Genomic DNA, 20,408 nt, shown 5'->3' with positions numbered 1-20,408 from the left:
AGAAAAAAAAAAGAAAAGAAAAAAAAAGAAAAGAAAAAAAAAAGAATTAAAGGATTGTAATAAAAAATAAGCAGAAATGATTAAAGTAATAAAAAAAAAAAAAAAAAAGATACTGACTTCTGTCCACAGCATTGCAAAAGCAAATAGACAAAACAAAATCCCACCCGTGATGTTAGCACAGTAAGGTCATGCTTCAAAGCATTGTTCTGCTCTGCTCAAAACAGCCAGCAGTAACAGGCACTGCCAGTCTCAAAAATAAAAAAAAATGAAATAAATAAACAAACAAACAAACTCCACAGAGAAATACAAGTGAGAAAGCCACGTGTGTGGCTGAAATCACAGGGCTGCAGGGCTCTTGATCTGGCAGATGGGATTTCAGCAACTTGCATGTGAGAGATCTAGACCTGATCTCCCTTTGATAAGAGAGGTCCGTGTTTGCAAAAAGAAATTGAGAAAAGGACAGATCTCCCTGCTCTCCGGGATACAGCCATTCCTAACTATTTATTTGGACCTAGAAGCAGTCTTAACACATGGAAATAAGGTAAGTTACCTACAGGCTCAAGTTTGGATCTGCAACACGTTAATTTTAACTGCAGGGCTCAAACTCCAAGTCACTTTGATAAGGTCTGTACTGGAGGCCAGAAAGGAACACGGTGGATGATATGAGAAGCTAAGATGAAGGCAACATGAGCATGCATAGCTGTAGGAAGAGCCTCCTACTCAATGAGCCGGAAGCCATCCCCCCACACCACATTAGACAGTCAACAGGACTAATTCTACTCCAGACAAATTATGTCTATAAGATCTTTTACAAAAATCAATATTCTATAGGATTTTACATTTTTCCTTAAAAGATTTTTAAGTAAACCATTGAGAAATTAACACAGGGCAGAGAAGATGATCAGTATGTAAAAGTGTTTTGTCTTATTTTTTTTTTGCCCAAGCCTGACACCTGAGTTTGATCCCTGGAACCCACACAAAAAGCGAATATGGTGGTTCACATCTGCAATCCCAGCACTCCCACAGTGAGATGGGAGGAAGAGTCAGGAGAATCGACAAGAAGCTCATAGTCCAGCTAGCACAGAGTGGCAGAGCGACTGAAACAAGAGAAACCAGCCTCAAACAAGGTGGAAAGAAGGAACTGAATCCCAAAAGGGATCCTGACCTCCATACACATGCATGTGCACATACACACACACACGCACACACATTAAAAACATGCAAGACTCACAAATATACATAAGAATATGGAGTTATGAAACAAAATAAAAACCAGCATAAATGCGAACAGGTGATATGATGGAATCGAATAATAAGCATCTCAGCTACAAAACTACAATCAAAATCGGGATTAAAAATAAAAACAAAACGCCTTTAACATCTTAGACTCAGACAGCTGAAGAAAGACTTGATGGAGGTAAGCAACAAAGTATTCAAGGCACAGCAGAGGTCACAAGATAAGAGTAATTAAAAAACTGTGTTCAGAAAGACAAGTAAGTGCAGGGATTTACAGGACAGTCCTGATCTGCAAGCGTGGCCAGGAAGCCCTGACTGGGAGTCACAGGCCCCAGGGGAAGAAACCACTCCTACTATTTTACTAAACTGACAACAGTATCTAAATGCCTTCTCAGTTTATTTGCCTGTGCCATAGACCAGAGCAGTTCTCAGGCCTCATCAGAGAAGCTTCTCTGTGCAGAGATGAACGACTCATCGAAGAGCAGAGAATAAGAGACTCTGGAGGGCTCGGCCATAAATGGAACATCTGCATCATACTCTCCTCCCAAGGGCCATCATAGGAGAGAGAACCCGGAAAACAAAACACTGCCTTCTGGACACAACAGGTGAACTTTTGAATTCACAATAGTGTGATTGCCTGACCAAGATCTGTGCAAGATCAAGCCAGTCATTCCCTCGTGGAGGCAGAAGGAGGGCGTGAAGCCACACCCCTAACTGAGGAGCTATGCACAGCTGGTGGCTTCTCAGGGAAGGAGAGTCAGTTTGCTTTGAGGGTGTGGTCTCTTGTAGATAGACGTTCTAGTGGAAGACCAACACCTAGCACAAACTGGAATCAGTGGACTAGTAAAGAGAAAGAAAAGGAGCTGAGGTTGGGAAGGAAGGAAGTAACCGGAGGGGATCTAGAAGGAGTTAAGGGAAGGGGAAAGGGTGAATATGATAGAAATAAGTTGTATGTATGTATGAAGGATTCAAAAAATAATAAAATAGTACATTAAAAATTGTCTTCTGCTGGGTAGTGGTGGTGCACTCCTTTAATCCCAGTGCTCGGGAGGTAGAGACAGGTGGATCTTTGTGAGTTTGAGACCAGCCTGACCTACAAAGCGAGTTCCAGGACAGGTTCCAAAGCTACTGGGAAACCGTGTCTCTAAAATCAACAACAACAAAAAATTGCCTTCTTTTAGGCATATTTGTGTATATCTGGAATCCCAGAATATTCAAAAGTTCAGACCAGCCAGGGTGACACAGGAGACTTAGAGCAAATCTGAAGGTGGATTGGTGAGAAGGCTCAATAGGTAAAAAAAGGAGTCTGTTGCCAGCCTGATAACCTGAGTTCTAGCCTCAGGATCCACATGGTGGCATAACAAAAATAACAAATTTATTCTATGCATTTGGTGTGTTGTATGTGCATGCCCAAAGGCCATGCGATGCGTGTGGACGTCAGAAGACAACTGGCAGGAGTCAGTTTGCTCCTTCCACCATGTGGGATCTGGGAGGTAGACCCAGGTGATCAGGCTTGGCAGCAAGTGCTTTAGCTACTTTACTACCACCACCCAAAATCTTTTTAATTAAAAAAAAATTCCAGCCGGGTGGTGGTGGCTTGTGCCTTTAATCCCAGCACTCGGGAGGCAGAGGCAAGTGAATCTCTGTAAGTTTAAGGCCAGTCTGGTCCACAAAAGCTAGTTCCAAGACAGGCGCCAAAGCTAGAGAAAAACCCTGTCTCAAAAAAAAAAAAAAAAAAAAAAAAAAAGGAAAAAGAAAAGAAAACTCCAAAGGCTTAGTGATAGTGCTTGCAGCAGGCTTGAGGTCTTGGCTTCCACTCCCTGCACTAAGAAGGAGAGTGGGGGAATTAACCACCACGCAAAGCTAGTAAGAAGAAATCTATACCTAAAGCCACTGCACGAAAATAGGAGAAGCACAATGTGAGGTCCCAGATGGTATCGAGAGATCGAGAAAGAAGAAATGATTGAATTAAGCCAAGGTCATTGATGTCCTATATCTGGGCAGCATTTTTCTTATTAAGGAAACTATAAATTATGGGGATGAAAAGATGTCTCAGCAGCTAAAAACACTTACTCTTCCAAAGGTTCAGGCTCAAGTTTTAGCATCCACATGGTGTTCACAACTGTTTATAACTGCAGTTCAAGAGGATCTGATGCCCTGTTCTGGTCTCTGCAGACACTGTACACACATAGTGCACAGATATAATGCAGGCAACACACCCATACACGTATTTCTTAAAAAGGAAAATTACTAGTGATGAATAGTTGTCTAAACAACATATTTCATAGTTAAACCTACTGTCTGTGGAATGAGATCCCTTGGACTGTTAAACCAATCACTATAGTCCTTGGCTATAGTTTCCTGTTGGTTGTCTAAGTCCATGTAGATGCCCAAAATTAACCTTTTTGTTCTCTTGTCAAGACAATTTGAGAACCTGGTCTTTGGGGTCACTTGACTTGGGAAGAGCTTCTGGCTCCTCCAGTCTCTTTCATAACTAGTCAGAGATTTATTTATTTATTATATAGTGTTCTGCCTGCATGTATGCCAGGCCAGAAGAGGGCACCAGATCTCACTACAGATGGTTGTGAGCCACCATGTGGCTGTTAGGAATTGAACTCAGGACCTCTGGAAGAGCAGCCAGTGCTCTTAACCTCTGAGCCATTCTTCCAGTCAAGGCCTTGCTTCACTGTGGCTTTGTCTGGAAACATGGACAAAGTATTCCTCTGTGTTGAGCCTCCTTTTAAGAGTGGACACTGGTGAGTAGATTTTTAAGATATTTAAGATAAAGATTAGCGTAGAAGCTAACAATCCAGTCACTTCTAGACATAAGGCTTTGGGTTTGGCTGTGGGGTGAGAGCTGGGATGCCTTCTGCCTCCCCGACTCCATCACCCCTTTTTTTTTTTGTTGAGTTATAGAAACACCTAGCTCCAATGACACATGAACATTTTCAGAGCTGTTCTTCTGGGGTCCAGCGGATGGATACAAAAAATCAAACATGACCTTGTATTGTGTTTTTGTAGAATTAAGAAGGCTCTCCATGAATACGGAATTAGAATAACATTTCTGGACAACATATCCAGATAATTCTGTGAAGGGATAATGGAAGCATTGTGAATCAGACAACAGATAGCTCAGAACTATTATCAACCATCAAAACTGTGCTTCTGGGTACAGCAATGGGAGTCCATTAGAACATGTCTTCTTGCTGAAGGCCTCTATAAATGAGGACAGGGGATTAATAGGTGACAGATTATAATTCTGTTAGTATTGTCTTATAAAAAGAGAGTTGAGGTAAAAAAAATAAAATAAAATAAAATAGGAGGAAAAGTAGGCCAAGCCCTGAACTGGCTGGTCCTTCATTTACCTGATGGAAACACAACCGAGTAGAACTGAAGACCCACAGTGTCTTCTCCATCTTAATCACTCTGTGGCTGTGAGCAAGGGTTAAGAGCAGAGTCAGTGTGGTCTGGCTAGCTCCACCTTGAAGAAGGTCCTGAGGAGGAGTTATGCAGGATGCTTCTTGGAGAAGGAAGCAATGAAGGTGAGAAACTGGACTCATAAAGAGGGGTTCACTGAGGTCTGCAGGTTCCAATTGTGGAGTTACATATCCATGTGTCCTCGTGTACCCTGTTTGTCCTCCTCCTGTGCCCAGCTCACCAGTAAGGAGTCAGGGCCTGAGAAACTGCAGAAATTCCCTTCCAAGTCCTTTAGTACCTTGGCTCAAGGTCTTGATGCAGCGCTATGTTAGTAAGCTGGCCTCCCTACCTCTCCAGCGGCCCGGCCTTGGGCCTTCCGCAGCACGTGGGAGCACCTAGTGTCAGGAGTATGTCTGAGCCTGCCTACAGAATGCAGGGGACAGGAATGAAGGCACTGAAGGCTCTGAGGTCTCCTGGTTCTCTCTTAGCCCTTATGCCCTTTAATTTTTAATGTCAGCCTTCCAAGAGTACTTGGTTTTTGTTGTTTTGTTTTTGAGACAGGGTTTCATATAGCCCAGATAGAATTGAAACTTGCTATGTAGCTGAGGCTAGCTTTGAACTCCTCCTGATCCTTCTGCTTCCACATCTCAATACCTTAGCTTTACAGTGTATTCTCTGTACCAAGTATATGACTCATGACTATCATTCCTGTACTCTCCACCTCCTCATTTTTTGAGATAAGGTCTTTTACTGAACTTAGAGCTCACTGACTAGGCTAGACTGACTGGCCAGTGAGCCCAGGAATTGTCCTCCTGTCTCTTCAGTGCTGGGATGTACAAGCAGATATCACAGCATCTGACTTTTTTATGTGGCTACTAGGGATTGAACTCAGGTTCTCATGCTTGCACAACAAATACTCTCTGCAAAACACTATTTGACATTTTTACTGGGACACATACTCATGCTTATTTACTTAAACTTCGGAGAGTGACTTTACTTGATAAATCTTAGCCGTTTAATCTCTAAATCCCAAGAATCTGTCTATGACATCAATCGACCAGGTAAGTATAGGGGAGATGGTTTTATTAGCATTTCTTTCTGTGTACTAGGATCAAATTCAGGACCTCAGGCACGCTGGCAAATAGTCTACTACCACTGAACCAAATCCCCAGCCCTAGGTGCACTTACTAAAGTCCAGTGCTCTTTCTTTGATTTGTAAGGTCCTTTCTATGATATTAGAACATTTAAATGTTGACTGCTTGCCACTTAGCTCTTTGTTTTTTATACAATGCTGTTTGTTTTTATACACTAGATCATTTCTCACTATGTATGAATGAGGTTTTTTAAATAAAATTTGTAACTGCTAATTAAATTAGATAAATCTGAATTAAGTGAACCCCTAATATTCTTGGCAGAAACTGAGAGAAAATAATTAAGCAAATTTTTAGAATAAAAGAAAAATTGCCAAACAATAAAATGGCCTCGGTCACTGGCATTAACTGATTGGCAAATGTGGAAAAAAGTCACCATCAGCTCCTGCCACCCTCTGCTGCAGTTAATGCCGGACTGGAGTTGTCCCCTGGGCACTAGTGTGTTGCCTTGGCTTCTTCAGTCTGGCACTGCAGATGTGGAGGGATCTCTGAGAGGTAGGCCAAGTGGAGGACTCAGGTTAACTTGGGAACGTGTCCTTGCAAGGAACCCAGCAATCTCTGGCTTCCTGCTTTAAGATGGATTTCTCCCTCCCAGTCTTGTGATTCCAGCTTACATAAAGTTGTCTCTAGGGGTATTAGTACCTTACTTCCGTATCTCTAGAACTGTGAGCTAACTGACCTCTTTTCTTTATAAAATTGTTTGCTTTTGGTATTTCATTATAATAATAAAAGTGGGGTTAATATTTCCTGCACTTTCCTTTTATTCTTTTTCATATCATCATTTATAATGGTAATTTTAGATTATTATAAATAAGGAAATAATTTTTAAAAGGTAACTTCCCCTGCCCACCCACCATACATACTCCTGTGAGCTACCAGTCCCTTCTTTGGGCCTATAATAAAGAGTATATGGACATGGAGACAGGGCTAGGGCTGGCAGAGGAGAACCGCATCCCTCCAGGACCACAGGCAGGCCTGAGAACCGCATCCCTCCAGGACCAGTGCGGGCCTGGAGAACCACATCCCTCCAGGACCACAGGCAGGCCTGGAGAACCACATCCCTCCAGGGACCAGGGCAGGCCTGGAGAACCGCATCCCTCCAGGACCACAGGGCAGGCCTGGAGAACCACATCCCTCCAGGACCAGTGCGGGCCTGGAGAACCGCATCCCTCCAGGATCACAGGCAGGCCTTCCTAGTCAATACCTGCACTGAGCTGTTGCAGCGACAGCACAAACCCCAGGGAACGAAATAATAAAAGACTCAGCCCTAACAGTATTAGACTGGCGACTTGTCATGTGGCTGGCCCTCAAACACGTCTGATCCTAACTACCACTCTCTGAGCTCATTATGAAGTTCACTTTACAAAAGGGAACAGCAAGGTTTAAGAAAGTTTGCCCAAAGTCAGAGATCAGTGAGTCAGCGAGTGGAGACAGGCTCTGGAAAAATGACAAGCACACACCTCAATTTCTTTGACTGCCCTTGGCATATGATCCACCGCTATTTTACTTGATGAGAATCTAAAGTGAGTAACTCTGTTGACACAGCACTGGCAACATGCGCCTGCTCACTCTCTCTTTTCTGTTTGTTTTCTCTGTCTTTGCTGGGCACAATAAATAAGGAGTACAATAAATAAGGGAAGACTAATAAGCAGTTGGGCGAAGGTCACATTTACCTTTAAATGAATTCAAGTCTTGCTTCTTGCTCTTACAATTAGCAATCCAACTATATTTGTTGAAAGAAAACAAAGGGCTAAAACATAACACAGTGTTAGGTAAAGGTATTTTGTTTAAATGCGAGTGGTAAACTTAAAGTCACAGATTCATGATGACCTAAAACCTATAATGTGTTTGTTAAGGGAAATTATTTGTTCATAAAAAATGCCTGTTATAGAAACTCGCATAACTGACCTATATATAATATGAATGTACTCAGGGAGCTTGTGTTAATTAACCCACCACACATCTGCAGTGTTAGCCCACCGCACATCTAGTGTTAGCCCACCACACATCTGCAGTGTTAATTAGCCCACTGCACATCTGTAGTGTTAATTAGCCCACCGCACATCTGTAGTGTTAATTAGTCCACTGCACATCTACAGTGTTAATTAGCCCACTGCACATCTACAGTGTTAATTATATAACTGCACATCTATAGTGTTAGCCCACTGCACATCTGTAGTGTTAATTAGCCCACTGCACATCTGTAGTGTTAATTAGCCCACTGCACATCTACAGTGTTAATTAGCCCACTGCACATCTAAGTGTTAATTAGCCCACTGCACATCTACAGTGTTAATTAGCCCACAGCACATCTGCAGTGTTAATTAGCCCACTGCATTTACAGTGTTAATTAGCCCACCGCACATCTGCAGTGTTAATTAGCCCACTGCATTTACAGTGTTAATTAGCCCACCGCACATCTGTAGTGTTAATTAGTCCACTGCACATCTACAGTGTTAATTAGCCCACTGCACATCTACAGTGTTAATTATATAACTGCACATCTATAGTGTTAGCCCACTGCACATCTGTAGTGTTAATTAGTCCACCGCACATCTGTAGTGTTAATTAGCCCACTGCACATCTACAGTGTTAATTAGCCCACTGCACATCTGCAGTGTTAATTAGCCCACTGTACATCTGCAGTGTTAATTAGCCCCCTGCACATCTGCAGTGTTAATTAGCCCACTGCACATCTACAGTGTTAATTAGTCCACTGCACATCTGCAGTGTTAATTAGCCCACTGCACATCTACAGTGTTAATTATATCACTGCATATCTACAGTGTTAATTAGTCTACTGCACATCTGCAGTGTTAATTACCCACTGCACATCTACAGCCACATTTATTGGTCCGCAGCCTCAGGCTGTCAGGTGTACTCTGAGTAAAGTTTTGACTACTGCTGTCTGACAGGAGTAGGGGAAAAAGAAGACATGGTCCGATCCACTCTGAAGCTAGATAGTCCCCCTCGATTCACACAGTGTTTAGCTGTTGCATCAAACTGGCTGGGAGCCACACGGGAGCCGTCAGCCTCCCGTAAACCCAAGTCTAGACTCCTCTATACTAGGAGCAACACTCCCAAATTGCAGTTGTTTGATTTTATAGCCTTAATTTGACTAATCACATCTAAAGAAAATATTCCTGCATTTGAAAGGTATTTTTCTTGCCTTTTTGGTAGTGGGCCTAGCCTTTAACAGTCAAGCCAGCTTTCTGCTGTGCATGGCAACACACTCCCTTAATCCCAGCACTCAGGAGGCAGAGGTGAGGGAATCTCTGTGAGTTCAAAACCATCTGGTTGTACACTGTAAGTTCCAGTGAAGTCAGGGCTATGTAAAGAGACCCTGTCTTAAAAGAAAAAAGGGGGCCAGGCAGTGGGTGCAAGCCTTAAATTAATTCCTGCACTCAGAAGTCAGTGGCAGGTGGATCTCTGTGAATTCACAGCCAGTCTGGTCTACAGAGCCAGTTCCAGGACATTCAGAGCTACACAGAGAAATCCTGTCTCAAACAAACAAAAAAACAAAAAACAATAAAAACAACAACAAAAATCTTTCCTTGAACCTTGTTGTAAACAGGCCAGGTCTTCTGAGTTACTTAGAGTTGCTCGGAAAGGATGTAATCTTAGTGACGGCTTTCCCTCCTGCCCACGCTGGGTTTCCTCTCTGTTCAAACCCTTCAGGAATCAAATACCTGTGTCTTCTTTCTTTCTATGGAATTCTTAAGCCAACTCCACCACAAGATATTTTAGTCACTTATAGCCTATGTGAATATAAATAAATGCATTGTGCTTCTAGAATATTTGCTTCTACATTTTAATACACAGCTGTGACTGGGGGCTTAAAAGGCTTAGTTTGTTTAAAATCTGGTGGGCAAGTAAGTGATTGGTGTGGCCTCATCATTCTATTAGATGACAGGACAGAGAGGCAGAAGCACCCTGTGCAGAAGCCTGCCATAAATATGGATGTGAGATGCCCTGGAAAGCCAAAATGGCAATGATACCAAAGAATGCTACTTCCAGGAAAATGGTTTAACATAGTTTTCTAATGACATTGAAATTTTGTTCTTTTAAAATGTATCCCTTTTTGAAAATATGCCTTTCATTTAAATATGTGGATACATGCACAAAATGGCCTATGTAAATAAAAGCAACTGCAATTTCATAATTTACTTAATCCAGAATTAAAAGGTACTTATCAGCCTATAATGAACACATTTCCTAAAATCTAGCTTTAGAAGAATACCATATTTGTTTAAATGTATGTTTAATAATATGACAGTTTCACATTTCATTCAGCATTTTCCAAACAATTTTAATTAAGCTCATTGCAGAAGTTCAGTAACATTTTGTTAAGGTCTTTTACAAGCTCACTTATGAGAGGATGATTAGTGTATTAACAGAATATGACTAAATAGTATCAGGACATATGAGTTCTAATTGTATTCAACTGTTTAATTGGTGTGCAGCCTTCCCTAGGTAACTTACATCCCACTGGGTTTGAGCTTATTGTCTCTGTAAGAGATAATATTCCCAGCAGCCCCCTTCCCCATGGAACATCTCTAAGGTGCCCAGAAGCACCTCGCTATGGGAGTCCAAACACTGCAGATCCTCTGCTTTTCCTACAGACATGCATTATGGTGATGTTCAGTTATAAATCAGGAACAGGAAATCCAGCCCTTTCTGATGGAGAAAGGATGGGGTTAGAACTAGTTTTTTAAATATACCACAGCATCCTACATTTCTTAATAAGCTCTGCCTTCAGAGAAATGTGTTAACTAGAGCTAATTTGATGGGATATGCTGAGTCTCACCACCAATCGGGGAGAAGAGAAGCACCCAGTCTCGATCTACTCTAACCATCCACGCCACTGAAGAGAGGCCAGGGGGGCAAATGAAAAGCACATGTGAAGTTCCCAGGGCACAGGCTCACTAAAACAGTGAGACCTACCACAAGACTAGTACATTCTGTCTCCTCTCCGTACCTTGACAGCACTGGAGAAAAGCCCATTTTCCACAGTCCTGCCTACCTGTTCCTCAAGCCCAGTGAATGGAGGAAAATTACAAGACAGACTAAAAGGCAACAGGCATGGTCTGAAGGGACAGAGCAGGCACAAAAGGCACAGGCAGATCTGGCAGGGATGTGAGACAGTGATGATTGAGATGCTGAGGGTGCTAATGGCTAACACAGACAGCGTGCAAATAATAGATAAGCAACATAGGCATAGCTGAGAATACCGACAAGAAAACATGAATATGAAAAATGCCAAAGAGAGTCTTTAGTGGGCTGACTTTAGACAGGCCATGGCTGAGAAAAGAACCTTCGAGTTTGGCAACATCTCAGTATAAACCTAAACAGAAATGCATGAAAAACAAATGGGACAGAATATCTGCACCTGAAGGACAGCCATGAGCTAATATGTCCGTGGGATTAAAGGCGAGAGAAAGAAATTAACAGGACAAACACGTGAAGCAATAGGCACTGAGAATTTCCCCTAGGCATATCATTTTAAAACCCCAGAAAGCTAAAGAAAGAGGCCAGAAAGGAAAAGCCTTTCCCTATAAAGGAATAAAGACAAAAATATATTCACCATCTCCTCACAGACCATGCAAGCAAGAAGAGACCGGGGAGAAATAACAAAATTGTTAGAAGAAAAACGACCAGCCTAGAATTTTGTACTCTGTGAAATTGTCCTTCAAATGAGAAAGAGAAATACTTTCTTCACTCAAAACTAAGAGATCTGCTATCAGAATTTCTGCCTTGCAAGGAATGGACAAAGAAATTCTTTAATAAGAGCAAAACAGCAAAGGCCAGAAACAGATCTTTGTGAAAGAAGAAAGCACTGGAACTGGTGAAGGAAAGGTAAAACAAAAAATTTTCTTTCCCTTATTCTTTACAAATAGCATAGCAGTTTGTTCAAAATAGTAACAGTAGGGCTGGGATGTAGCTCAGTAGGTAGAGGGCTTGCCAAGCATAAAGAAACTCTGGGTATGATCCCTAGCACTTGGGAAACCAGGCCTGGTGGCTCATGACTGTAATCCCAGCACTTGGGAGGTGGGGGCAGGAGGATCAGAAGTATGAAGTCATTCTTGGCTACCTGGTGAGTTCAGTGCAGCCGGAGCTATGTGAGGCCCTATTGTAATGATGGTGATAACCAGTGATGTCTTTGGAATGTGTATATTCCAAATGTGTGGCTGCAAGATGAATGATGGCAATAATATAAGGGATGGGAAGTATAAATTAGAATTATTTTGTTATCATAAGATACCAGCACTAGCCATGAGGTTGTGTAGCAGGCATTAGACGGCTCTCCTGAGCTGCAACAGATACCAACTTACAAAGAGGACAGGTTCATTTTGGGTCTCGCTATTAGAAGTTTCAGGCATGACGAATGACTGGCCCTGTTGCTTTGGGGCCTAGAATAAGGCAGTATGTGGACCTCATGGCTAGGACAAGAAAGAGATGATGGGACTGGGATCCAATAATACTTATTAAAGTTGTGCCATCAATGACCAGAGACTTACCACTAGGCTCTACCTCTTGAGCGGTCTACTACCTACTCCCCAACAGTGTCACCATTAAGGGACCAAATCATAGCATAGTTGTATTTAATAATGGGCCCAGACTAGCTATAAACATACACTGAAAACCCAAAGATGCACAAAAATGAGGAAAATGATGTATAACTGATATATAACTGATGTATAACTGCAGAAAAGAACACAAAATGAGGTCATATAAAACTACCAATTAAGCCACAAAGAAACAAGTAGTTGGTGTACATGATGTCATATGTTTAAAGAAGCACCAGTGAAAGAGACAGAGAGGGGGGAGGGACGGAGAGAGGGAGGAAGGAACGACCGAATGAACGAACAAGGCCAACAAATTAAAAACAATGAGAAATATGGCAGCTATTAATCCAACTATCAGAAATCAATCTGAGTATCAGTGAGCTAAATGCACCTATTAAAATATGGAAATAGTTCCAAGAAACCAGACCCAACTAAATGCTGTCTGCAAGAAGTTCATTTTAAATATGAAAATACACTGAGAATTAAAAGTAAACAGAAGAATGGGCGGTAGTGGCGCACGCCTTTAATCCCAGCACTTGGATCTCTGTAAATCTGAGGACAGCCTGGTCTACAAAGTGAGTTCCAGGACAGCCAGGATACACAGAGAAACCCTGTCTCAAAAGAACAAACAAACAAAAAAGTAAACAGAGAAGCTGGGTAAGTTGGCATGCACTTGTAATTGTAGATACTGGGTAGACTAAGACAGGAGGACAAGTTTGAGGCTAGTCTGAGTACCAAAGTGAGACACACCCCTTGGTGTGGGAGGGACGAGCTAGGCCTGATATGGCTGTTCCTGAAGAAGTAGCTAGAGAGATGACTCAGTATTTGAAGACCAATTGCTGCACAACCATGATGACCTGAGCTTAGATATCAGTGTCCACAGAACAAGCTGAATGTGGTCTTTCAAAAGTTATAGTCCAGCACTGTGGAGAACAGAGACTAGCTGAAAAAAACAAGAACTCCAGGTTCAGAGAGCCACTGCCTCAAAGGAATAAAGCAGAGACTGAGAGAGGAGGTCATTTGACACTGTCCCCAATCCCACCCCTCACCCTGCCTCAGTGTACACACACACACACACACACACACACACTCACACACACACTCACACACACACACACATACATACATGGGAGGAGGTTAAAAAAAACTATTTTATCTATGAATAACCTCTTCAAAGACTCATGCCCCATGATTAGAAAAAAAAGAGCAAACATATAAATTGTGCCACACTAACACTAATCAAAAGCATGAGTAGCAGCTTTAGAAAGCATAATTAATTAATCTCAGACACATGAGATCAGACCAAGGAAATTTATCCAAGGTTAAGAAGGGTGCTACATGACAGTATAGGTGGCAGTTCTCCCAGGAGACCTAACAGTCCTTAGTGTCTACACACCAAATAAGAGCCCCAAAATCCACATAGTAAACGCTAATGTAACAGACATTTATAGACGACTTCATTTTCATCAAGCTTACCCAGAACATTACCAGGACAGGCCACGTTCCAAGACAGGGCACAGGTCAATAAATTTAGAAGAATATAAAAATCATACAGAATCTATTTTCAGACTACAGCAGAATTAAACTAGACATCAGTAAAACTATAGCTAGAAAGCCCAAAAATATCTTGGAAATTGAACAGCACACCTCTAAATAATACATGGGTTAAGGAATAAAGAGTGAGGAAAGGTCAATTATTTTAATTGAGTGAAATGAAAATATATCTTACTAAACTTTGGGGGGTGCAGCCAAGGTGGTGCTTGGAGGAAGTGAGAGGTTTTCTGAGGAGAGCTGAAGGACGAAGGAGACCTCAAGAAACTCCTAGCACCCTACCTCCACCACTGAGCAAAGAGAACAGCAAATTTTAGGGCCAACCAAGGAAGCTAGATGTCTTTGTTTTTTCCCAGCAGAATTCGTGTGTAGGACAGGCTTCCAGTGCAAATGACATGGATCACTAAAGTGTGTTCTAGTACTTTCTCAGCGAATTTACACTATAGGTCCTTTCTTCTCTAATCCAGCAGCATCGTCTTTATCAGCAGTTTTTTGTGATCACAAAGCTTTTTTCAGGTCTCTCTCTCTCTCTTTCTTCTTTAATATTCCAAGGTCTGACTGTAAAAAGATGACTAAAAAATGGCATGTGCTCTCAAAGTCTGGCTAAGGAAATTACATATACATGTATATCACATATATACACACAATATATCATAAAGGCACCACACTGATATGAATGAAACAGTACAACAATTACTGTTTCTCAGTGAGGGAAAGAAGAGTGGGCACACAGGAAAAGGTCTCAGAGCTGGGCATTGAAGACTACAGCAAGAAACAAATATTCTAGAGGGGAAAAGAACTTTTTAAGTACAGTACAAAGCAATACATTAGCAGTGCTAGTTGAGAGAGCAGCCTACACTGGAGGCTAATGAGATAAAAGTACAAAGACAGGTTGGGAGCCAAACTCTCAGCTAGACATCCCACCATTGACACCTTCTGGCACCACCATCCTCCCAGAGGCGCATTTCAATAAAACTGAACTGGGCCAAGAGCTACTCTTCCACAATATAACATTCATTGGGAAATAAACATAAAAAGAGAGAGATGTAAAAGATAGTAATGCCCCCAAGGTAATTATTTTCATTCATTGGTAAATATTCAATTAATAAATGTGACGTGCACCAATGCTATCAATCAATGGCTGGTGCCCCTTCCAAAATGAACAGATCAACACACTGTGTGGGCATGAGCGCTCTGGTCTGTGCTTTGCTTGCTGTCTTAGTGATAGCCAGTCACTGGGAGAACTCACATTGTTGTGTACGTGGTTTACATATTTGGTCCTGAGTTCAAGTGTTAGAGAATCTGAAAAGCTTTATAAAGGTGGATTTAAACACACTCATACCTTGCTCATGGAAAGGCTATAATGAATGCATAAACAGATCTGTCTGAATATTTGTAATTCTATTCTTTTCAGTTCCCTTCTTCAGGACAGCTCATGAGCGCTTAGAGCAGGGACCAGCCTCTCTCTGCTTTATGGAGTCATCCAAGTTCTTAAGCCAGTGATAAAACAGCTGCTCTGAATTTTCAAGGGAAAACCTGCAAATTTTAATTAGTATTGTTTTACCTTGTAACAATAAGTTTATATCAGGACTCAGGAAGCAAAGGCAAGTCGGTTGTAGGGTGGAGGGCAGCCCAGACTACACAATGAGATAGCAAGGCCTCATCTAATAAACAAATAAAAACTTAATCTTCTTAAAAGTTGATTTATATAAAAATTTCTGAATGAATCAGCACAGCAGGATGAAAACTCATGAAGAGTTTTCCAATTTCATCATTAAGCCTAAAACCTAATCTAAAATAAACACTTAAGAAGTAAGATATGCACCATGATTAAATCTGACTTCTGCAAGCAATGCAGAAAATCAAGGTCTTAGACCATATTCACAAAATGAAAAGATTTTAAAAACACTTAATCATCTCAAAAGATGCATAAAAAGCATTTGACAAAAGTCAACACATTTCTTAGTTACTCAAGGGTGGCTGTGGGGTGGTTGAGAAGGTAATGGAGCCGTCTACCAAGCCTCATGACCTGAGTTTGACCTCCAGAACCTACATGGTGGAAGGGGAGAACTGACTCCTTAGAACTGTCCTCAGACCTCCACATATATGCTGTGGCACACAAGCACCTGTGTTTATGTGAGTGAGCACACACACACACACACACATACACACACTATAGTAGTATTAATAATAATAAATTTGAAATACACTTAACACATCAGAATAACAGAATAAAGCCTCTTCGACCTAAGCAAATATAAAAAGCCCACAGTTAACCATTACATTGTCACAAGCCTGTAATCCTAGCATTCGGGAGGCCGAGGCAGGAGGACTGTGAGCTCCAGGTCAGCCTGAGCTACATAGTGAGATCCTGACTCAAAACAAAAAAGAAAGTAAGAAAATTCATACCTAACATCATTTTAATGGCTGAAAACTTTCCTCCTAGAAGCAAGAACAAGGGAGGGCTGACTACTCTCACCACTATCGCTGGAGAAAACGTCATGACCAAGACAACTTGCAGAAGGAAGGGCTTGTTTGTCTTATGGTTCCAGAGGGTAAGAGTCCACCATAATGGGGAAACATGGCAGCAAGCAGGCACAGTAGTCAGAGCAGGAAGCTGAGAGCTCGCATCCTCAACCACAAGCAGGAAACAGAGTCAATTGGACAAAGAATGAGGCCTTAAGCTCTTAAGCCTTCCCTCAGTCCTCCAGCAAGGCCACACCTCCTAAGCTCCCCCCACCAACAGCACCACCACCCAGTACTCCTTCTCCTCTTGCTGCCTGTGGATCAAGATGTAGAACTCTCAGCCCCTTCTCTAGCACTTTATCTGTCTGCATGCCACCATGCTTCCCACCATGATGATAATGGACTAAACCTCTGAAACAGTAAGCCAGACCCAGTTAAATGTTTCCTTTTATATGAGTTGCCATGGTCAGTTCTTATTGCTGTGGTGTCTGTCCACAGCAATAGAAACCCTAAGACAGCTCCTATTTCATATACAGAAATATTAACTAAAAAAAATCTAAGATTTGAATAAGAGAATGTTCTGGCTAGTTTTATGTCAATCTGACACAAGCTAGAGTTATCTGAAAGAGGGAACCTAAATCGAGAAAAGAGTTCCAAAAGATCCAGGCGTAGGGCATTTTCTTAATTAGTGATTGATGGAGGACGCCCAGTCCATCATGGGTGGTGCCATCCCTGGGCTGGCGGCCCTGGGTTCTATAAGAAAGCAAGCTGAGCAAGCTAGTAAGCAGCATTCCTCCATGGCCTCTGCATCAGCTCCCACCTCCAGGTTCCTGCCCTGTTTGAGTTCCTGTCCTGATTCCCTTCAATGATGAGCAGTGAAATGGAAGTATAAGCCAAATAAACCCTTCCTTCACCAACTTGCTTTTTGGTCATGGTGTTTAATTGCAGCAATAGAAACCCTAACTAAGATAGAGAGTTAAAACTACAAACTTGTAGAAGAAAATATAGGTGTAAACCTTCATGGCCTTGTATTTGACAATAATGTGTTTTATATATGATATGTAAAGCAAAGCAGGCAAATATAAATCAGAAGCACAGCAAGGTCCAACTTTATATCCAGCAGGATTAACCATAATTTTAAGATGGACAAAGTAACGAGTGTTAACAAAGATACAGGAAAAATGAAGCCCTTTTGCATTGCTGTTGGGAATGTACGACGGTTCAGTCCTTCTAGAAGGTTCAGCAGTTCCTCAAAGGGCTAAACACTGACATTAGCACATGCTGTAGTGATTCCCCTGTTCTTTACACGCCCCAGAGACCCAGCCTGACACACACTGATGTTCACTGCAGCGTTATGCACAAGAGCTCACAGGCAGAATATTCCACAAGTCTATCAACAGATGAACAGATGTGTTTAAATGTGGTGAGCATGGAAAAGAAAATGGTGTCCAACCACCAAAGAATGGAGTTCTGATTCCCCCACCACCTGGATGAGCCTCAAGGATCGTAGGGTGAGAGAAATAAACGCGATGGAAAGGAACAGTAAAATTCCACTTATACATAGTGGACTTAAAGGCCAAGTTCATCCAAACAGAAAGCAGAAGCTTAATGGAATGGGAATGAGGAGTTATTACTTAATGTTGAGAGTGTGACTTTTAAAAAAGGTTTAAACAAGAGTGGTGGTGGCTTCACAACACAGTCAATGTAATTAATGCCACCAAACTTCACACTTACAAATGTAAATATGAGCTGGCATGGTAGCACACACCACTATTCCCAGTGCCTGCGAGGTGGAGGGAGGAAGACCAGGAGTTCAAGGTCAGCTCAACTCAGTTACTTCATGAACTCAAGTCCACATGAAGTTCTGACTCAAAAATCAATACAAATGAACATAAAAGCCAAATGACATAAATATGCATATATCTTTTAAGCAATCTTTTCAATGTTCTAAAACAACTTTTATTTTAAATTAATCTAATAAACAACCTTATAATTATGTATTATATACCTATATAAAACATATATTATACATATATGTATATATCCAAGTGTGCAATTTGTATGGTATGTGATTTATATTCCAAAAAAAATTTTATAAAGAAGAAAGGAAAAAGAACAAGCTCTCAAGGTATGGAAGGATATGGACGAACTTTGGGGTATATTGCCCATGAAAGAAACCAACCTAAAGAAGCTTTATGGTCTAAGCTCGTGACATCTAGAGAAGGAAGAATTATAAAGCCCAGTGGTACCCAGGGCCAAGAGGGTGAGGGTGGGTGGTAAGACACACTTAAGCAAGTGGAAGGACCCTGTTTAATATTGAGTGGTAGACACGGGACATTATGTCTTTCCAAAATCTACAGAACTGTGTGACACATATGATCTATGAACATTATCAACACTGGCTGCCACCTGCAGTAAATGAACTTTCACTGATGTTAGTAATAGAAAGACTGTGTAGATGCAGAAGTTTTCAGAGAAATTTTTTGTATAATTTTTGTATTTTAAAAAATGTAGTTTTAGGACAGGTAGTGGTAGTGCATGCCTTTACTCCCAGCACTTGGAAGGCAGAGGCAGGCAGATCTCTGTGAGTTTGAGAGTTTGAGGCCAGCCTGGTCTACAGACCAAGTTCCAGGACAGGTTAAAAAAAATGTAGTTTTAAAATGCAGTAACCATAGAGTACAGTGAACTTTATTCTCTCTTCATGATTTAAAGTCTATCACTTTAAACACAAATTATAGCTTCGCATTTCTAATGCAAAGGAAAGGAATGCTGGCTCGTCACCTTTGCAAATACTTTGGTGCCAATCTACTTCAATATCCTGTATAGCCCTTTGTCATCTCCTCTCCACACCCTGAATTATTTCATGACCTGAATTTCTGCACGTTTGTTAAGTATGTCCACCTCAGTAGCCTTTGGAGATTCCAAATCCCCTAGAAACGCTTCTCTAAATTATGAATAAATTCCAATCTAATAATGAGTTATAGTGCCATCATTATACAAACCGTCATGCTACCTCCTTTCATTAGCTGTGTCTGCTTTTCTATGAGGTGCCACTGGATCAGGGTGTTACTGCCCTCCCAGTGCCACATTCAACACAGAGGATGGAAATGAGGGCTAGACTGCCAAAAAAAGAGGTGGCAAGGACATTTAAGAACAACTGTTCAAGCCCAATGTGATGGTGTGCACCCGTTATCCTAGCACGTGGGAGGTTAGAGGTTAGGACAGGGGGAGAAGCTCAGGACAGCCTAGACTACATAGCAAGACACTGTGAAAATCAAGAACCACCTTGCTCCAGTTCAGGGTTTAAAACCGTATGCCCTGCACTCATGTCTTCATGGCGCCCTGTCTAATTTTTTACAAACTGTTGGTTACCTTGGTCTTTTCCAGCTTCGTCTATGTGTTGGAAATCTTTAAGCAATTGAAGGTTGTACAACCCCTCTCTGCAACACTGAACAACTTTCTTGGAGCCGTTCTTGATGAGGTAGTCCATCAGGGAGAGGCATTTGTACACATGGCGCCAGTTCTTCCCATGATCATCCAGCCGTTGCCACATCATGTGCATGATCTCAGAGAGGGAGGCCGTGTTGAAAGTCATGTCACTGATGGCTAGCATCAGCGAGCTGGAGGGACCCCAGGGGTCATTGGAAGTTGCTTCCCTGACTTTTATTTCAGCCTCTGAGTAATTTTTCACGAAGTTTTTCACTTGCCTCCTGAAAGCCATAGCTAGAGTTGAGTCTGAAGGTAAAGCGGGGTAAGAGTGATGGGACCGGAAGGAGTGGTTTACAGGGCTCCTGACAGGACATCTGTCCCGGGTCCTACGGCTCTCAAGCACAAATGATTCATTTCCAAGCAATACAGTATCGATTTCCTGCAAGGGAAGTGCAAAAAAATATGTAAGTTCCTTAAAAAAAATATCTACAGGAGACTAAGTCAGTCTTAAAAAATAATCTAGATTTAGTTTTCAAGTCAGCCTGTCTGGGAGGAAGGGACTATATAAGGGTTCTTAGGGTGAGCACAGCAA

The 20,408-nt window shown here is 41.7% G+C and overlaps 1 protein-coding gene across 1 annotated transcript in view; it reads right to left on the bottom strand.

Annotated features, from left to right (window-relative positions):
• Enthd1 (ENTH domain containing 1) overlaps positions 1-20,108 on the bottom strand; it is a gene marked incomplete at its 3' end in the record, with an annotated part of 58,642 nt that extends 38,534 nt beyond the window's left edge. Inside the window, exon 1 of the mRNA XM_050128246.1 lies at positions 19,760-20,108. Within this exon, the coding sequence (XP_049984203.1) occupies positions 19,760-20,108 (349 nt within the window). The remainder of the gene's footprint in view (positions 1-19,759) is intronic.
• Positions 20,109-20,408: the final 300 nt, after the last annotated feature.

This window comes from Alexandromys fortis, unplaced genomic scaffold, assembly GCF_014885135.2.
Source record: "Alexandromys fortis isolate MF-2015 unplaced genomic scaffold, M_Fortis_MF-2015_v1.1 scaffold_290, whole genome shotgun sequence".
In the NCBI taxonomy this organism is placed as follows: Eukaryota; Metazoa; Chordata; class Mammalia; order Rodentia; family Cricetidae; genus Alexandromys; species Alexandromys fortis.
The sequence above is the reverse complement of the archived record's forward strand: the minus strand, read 5'-3'. Positions and strand labels throughout refer to the sequence as shown.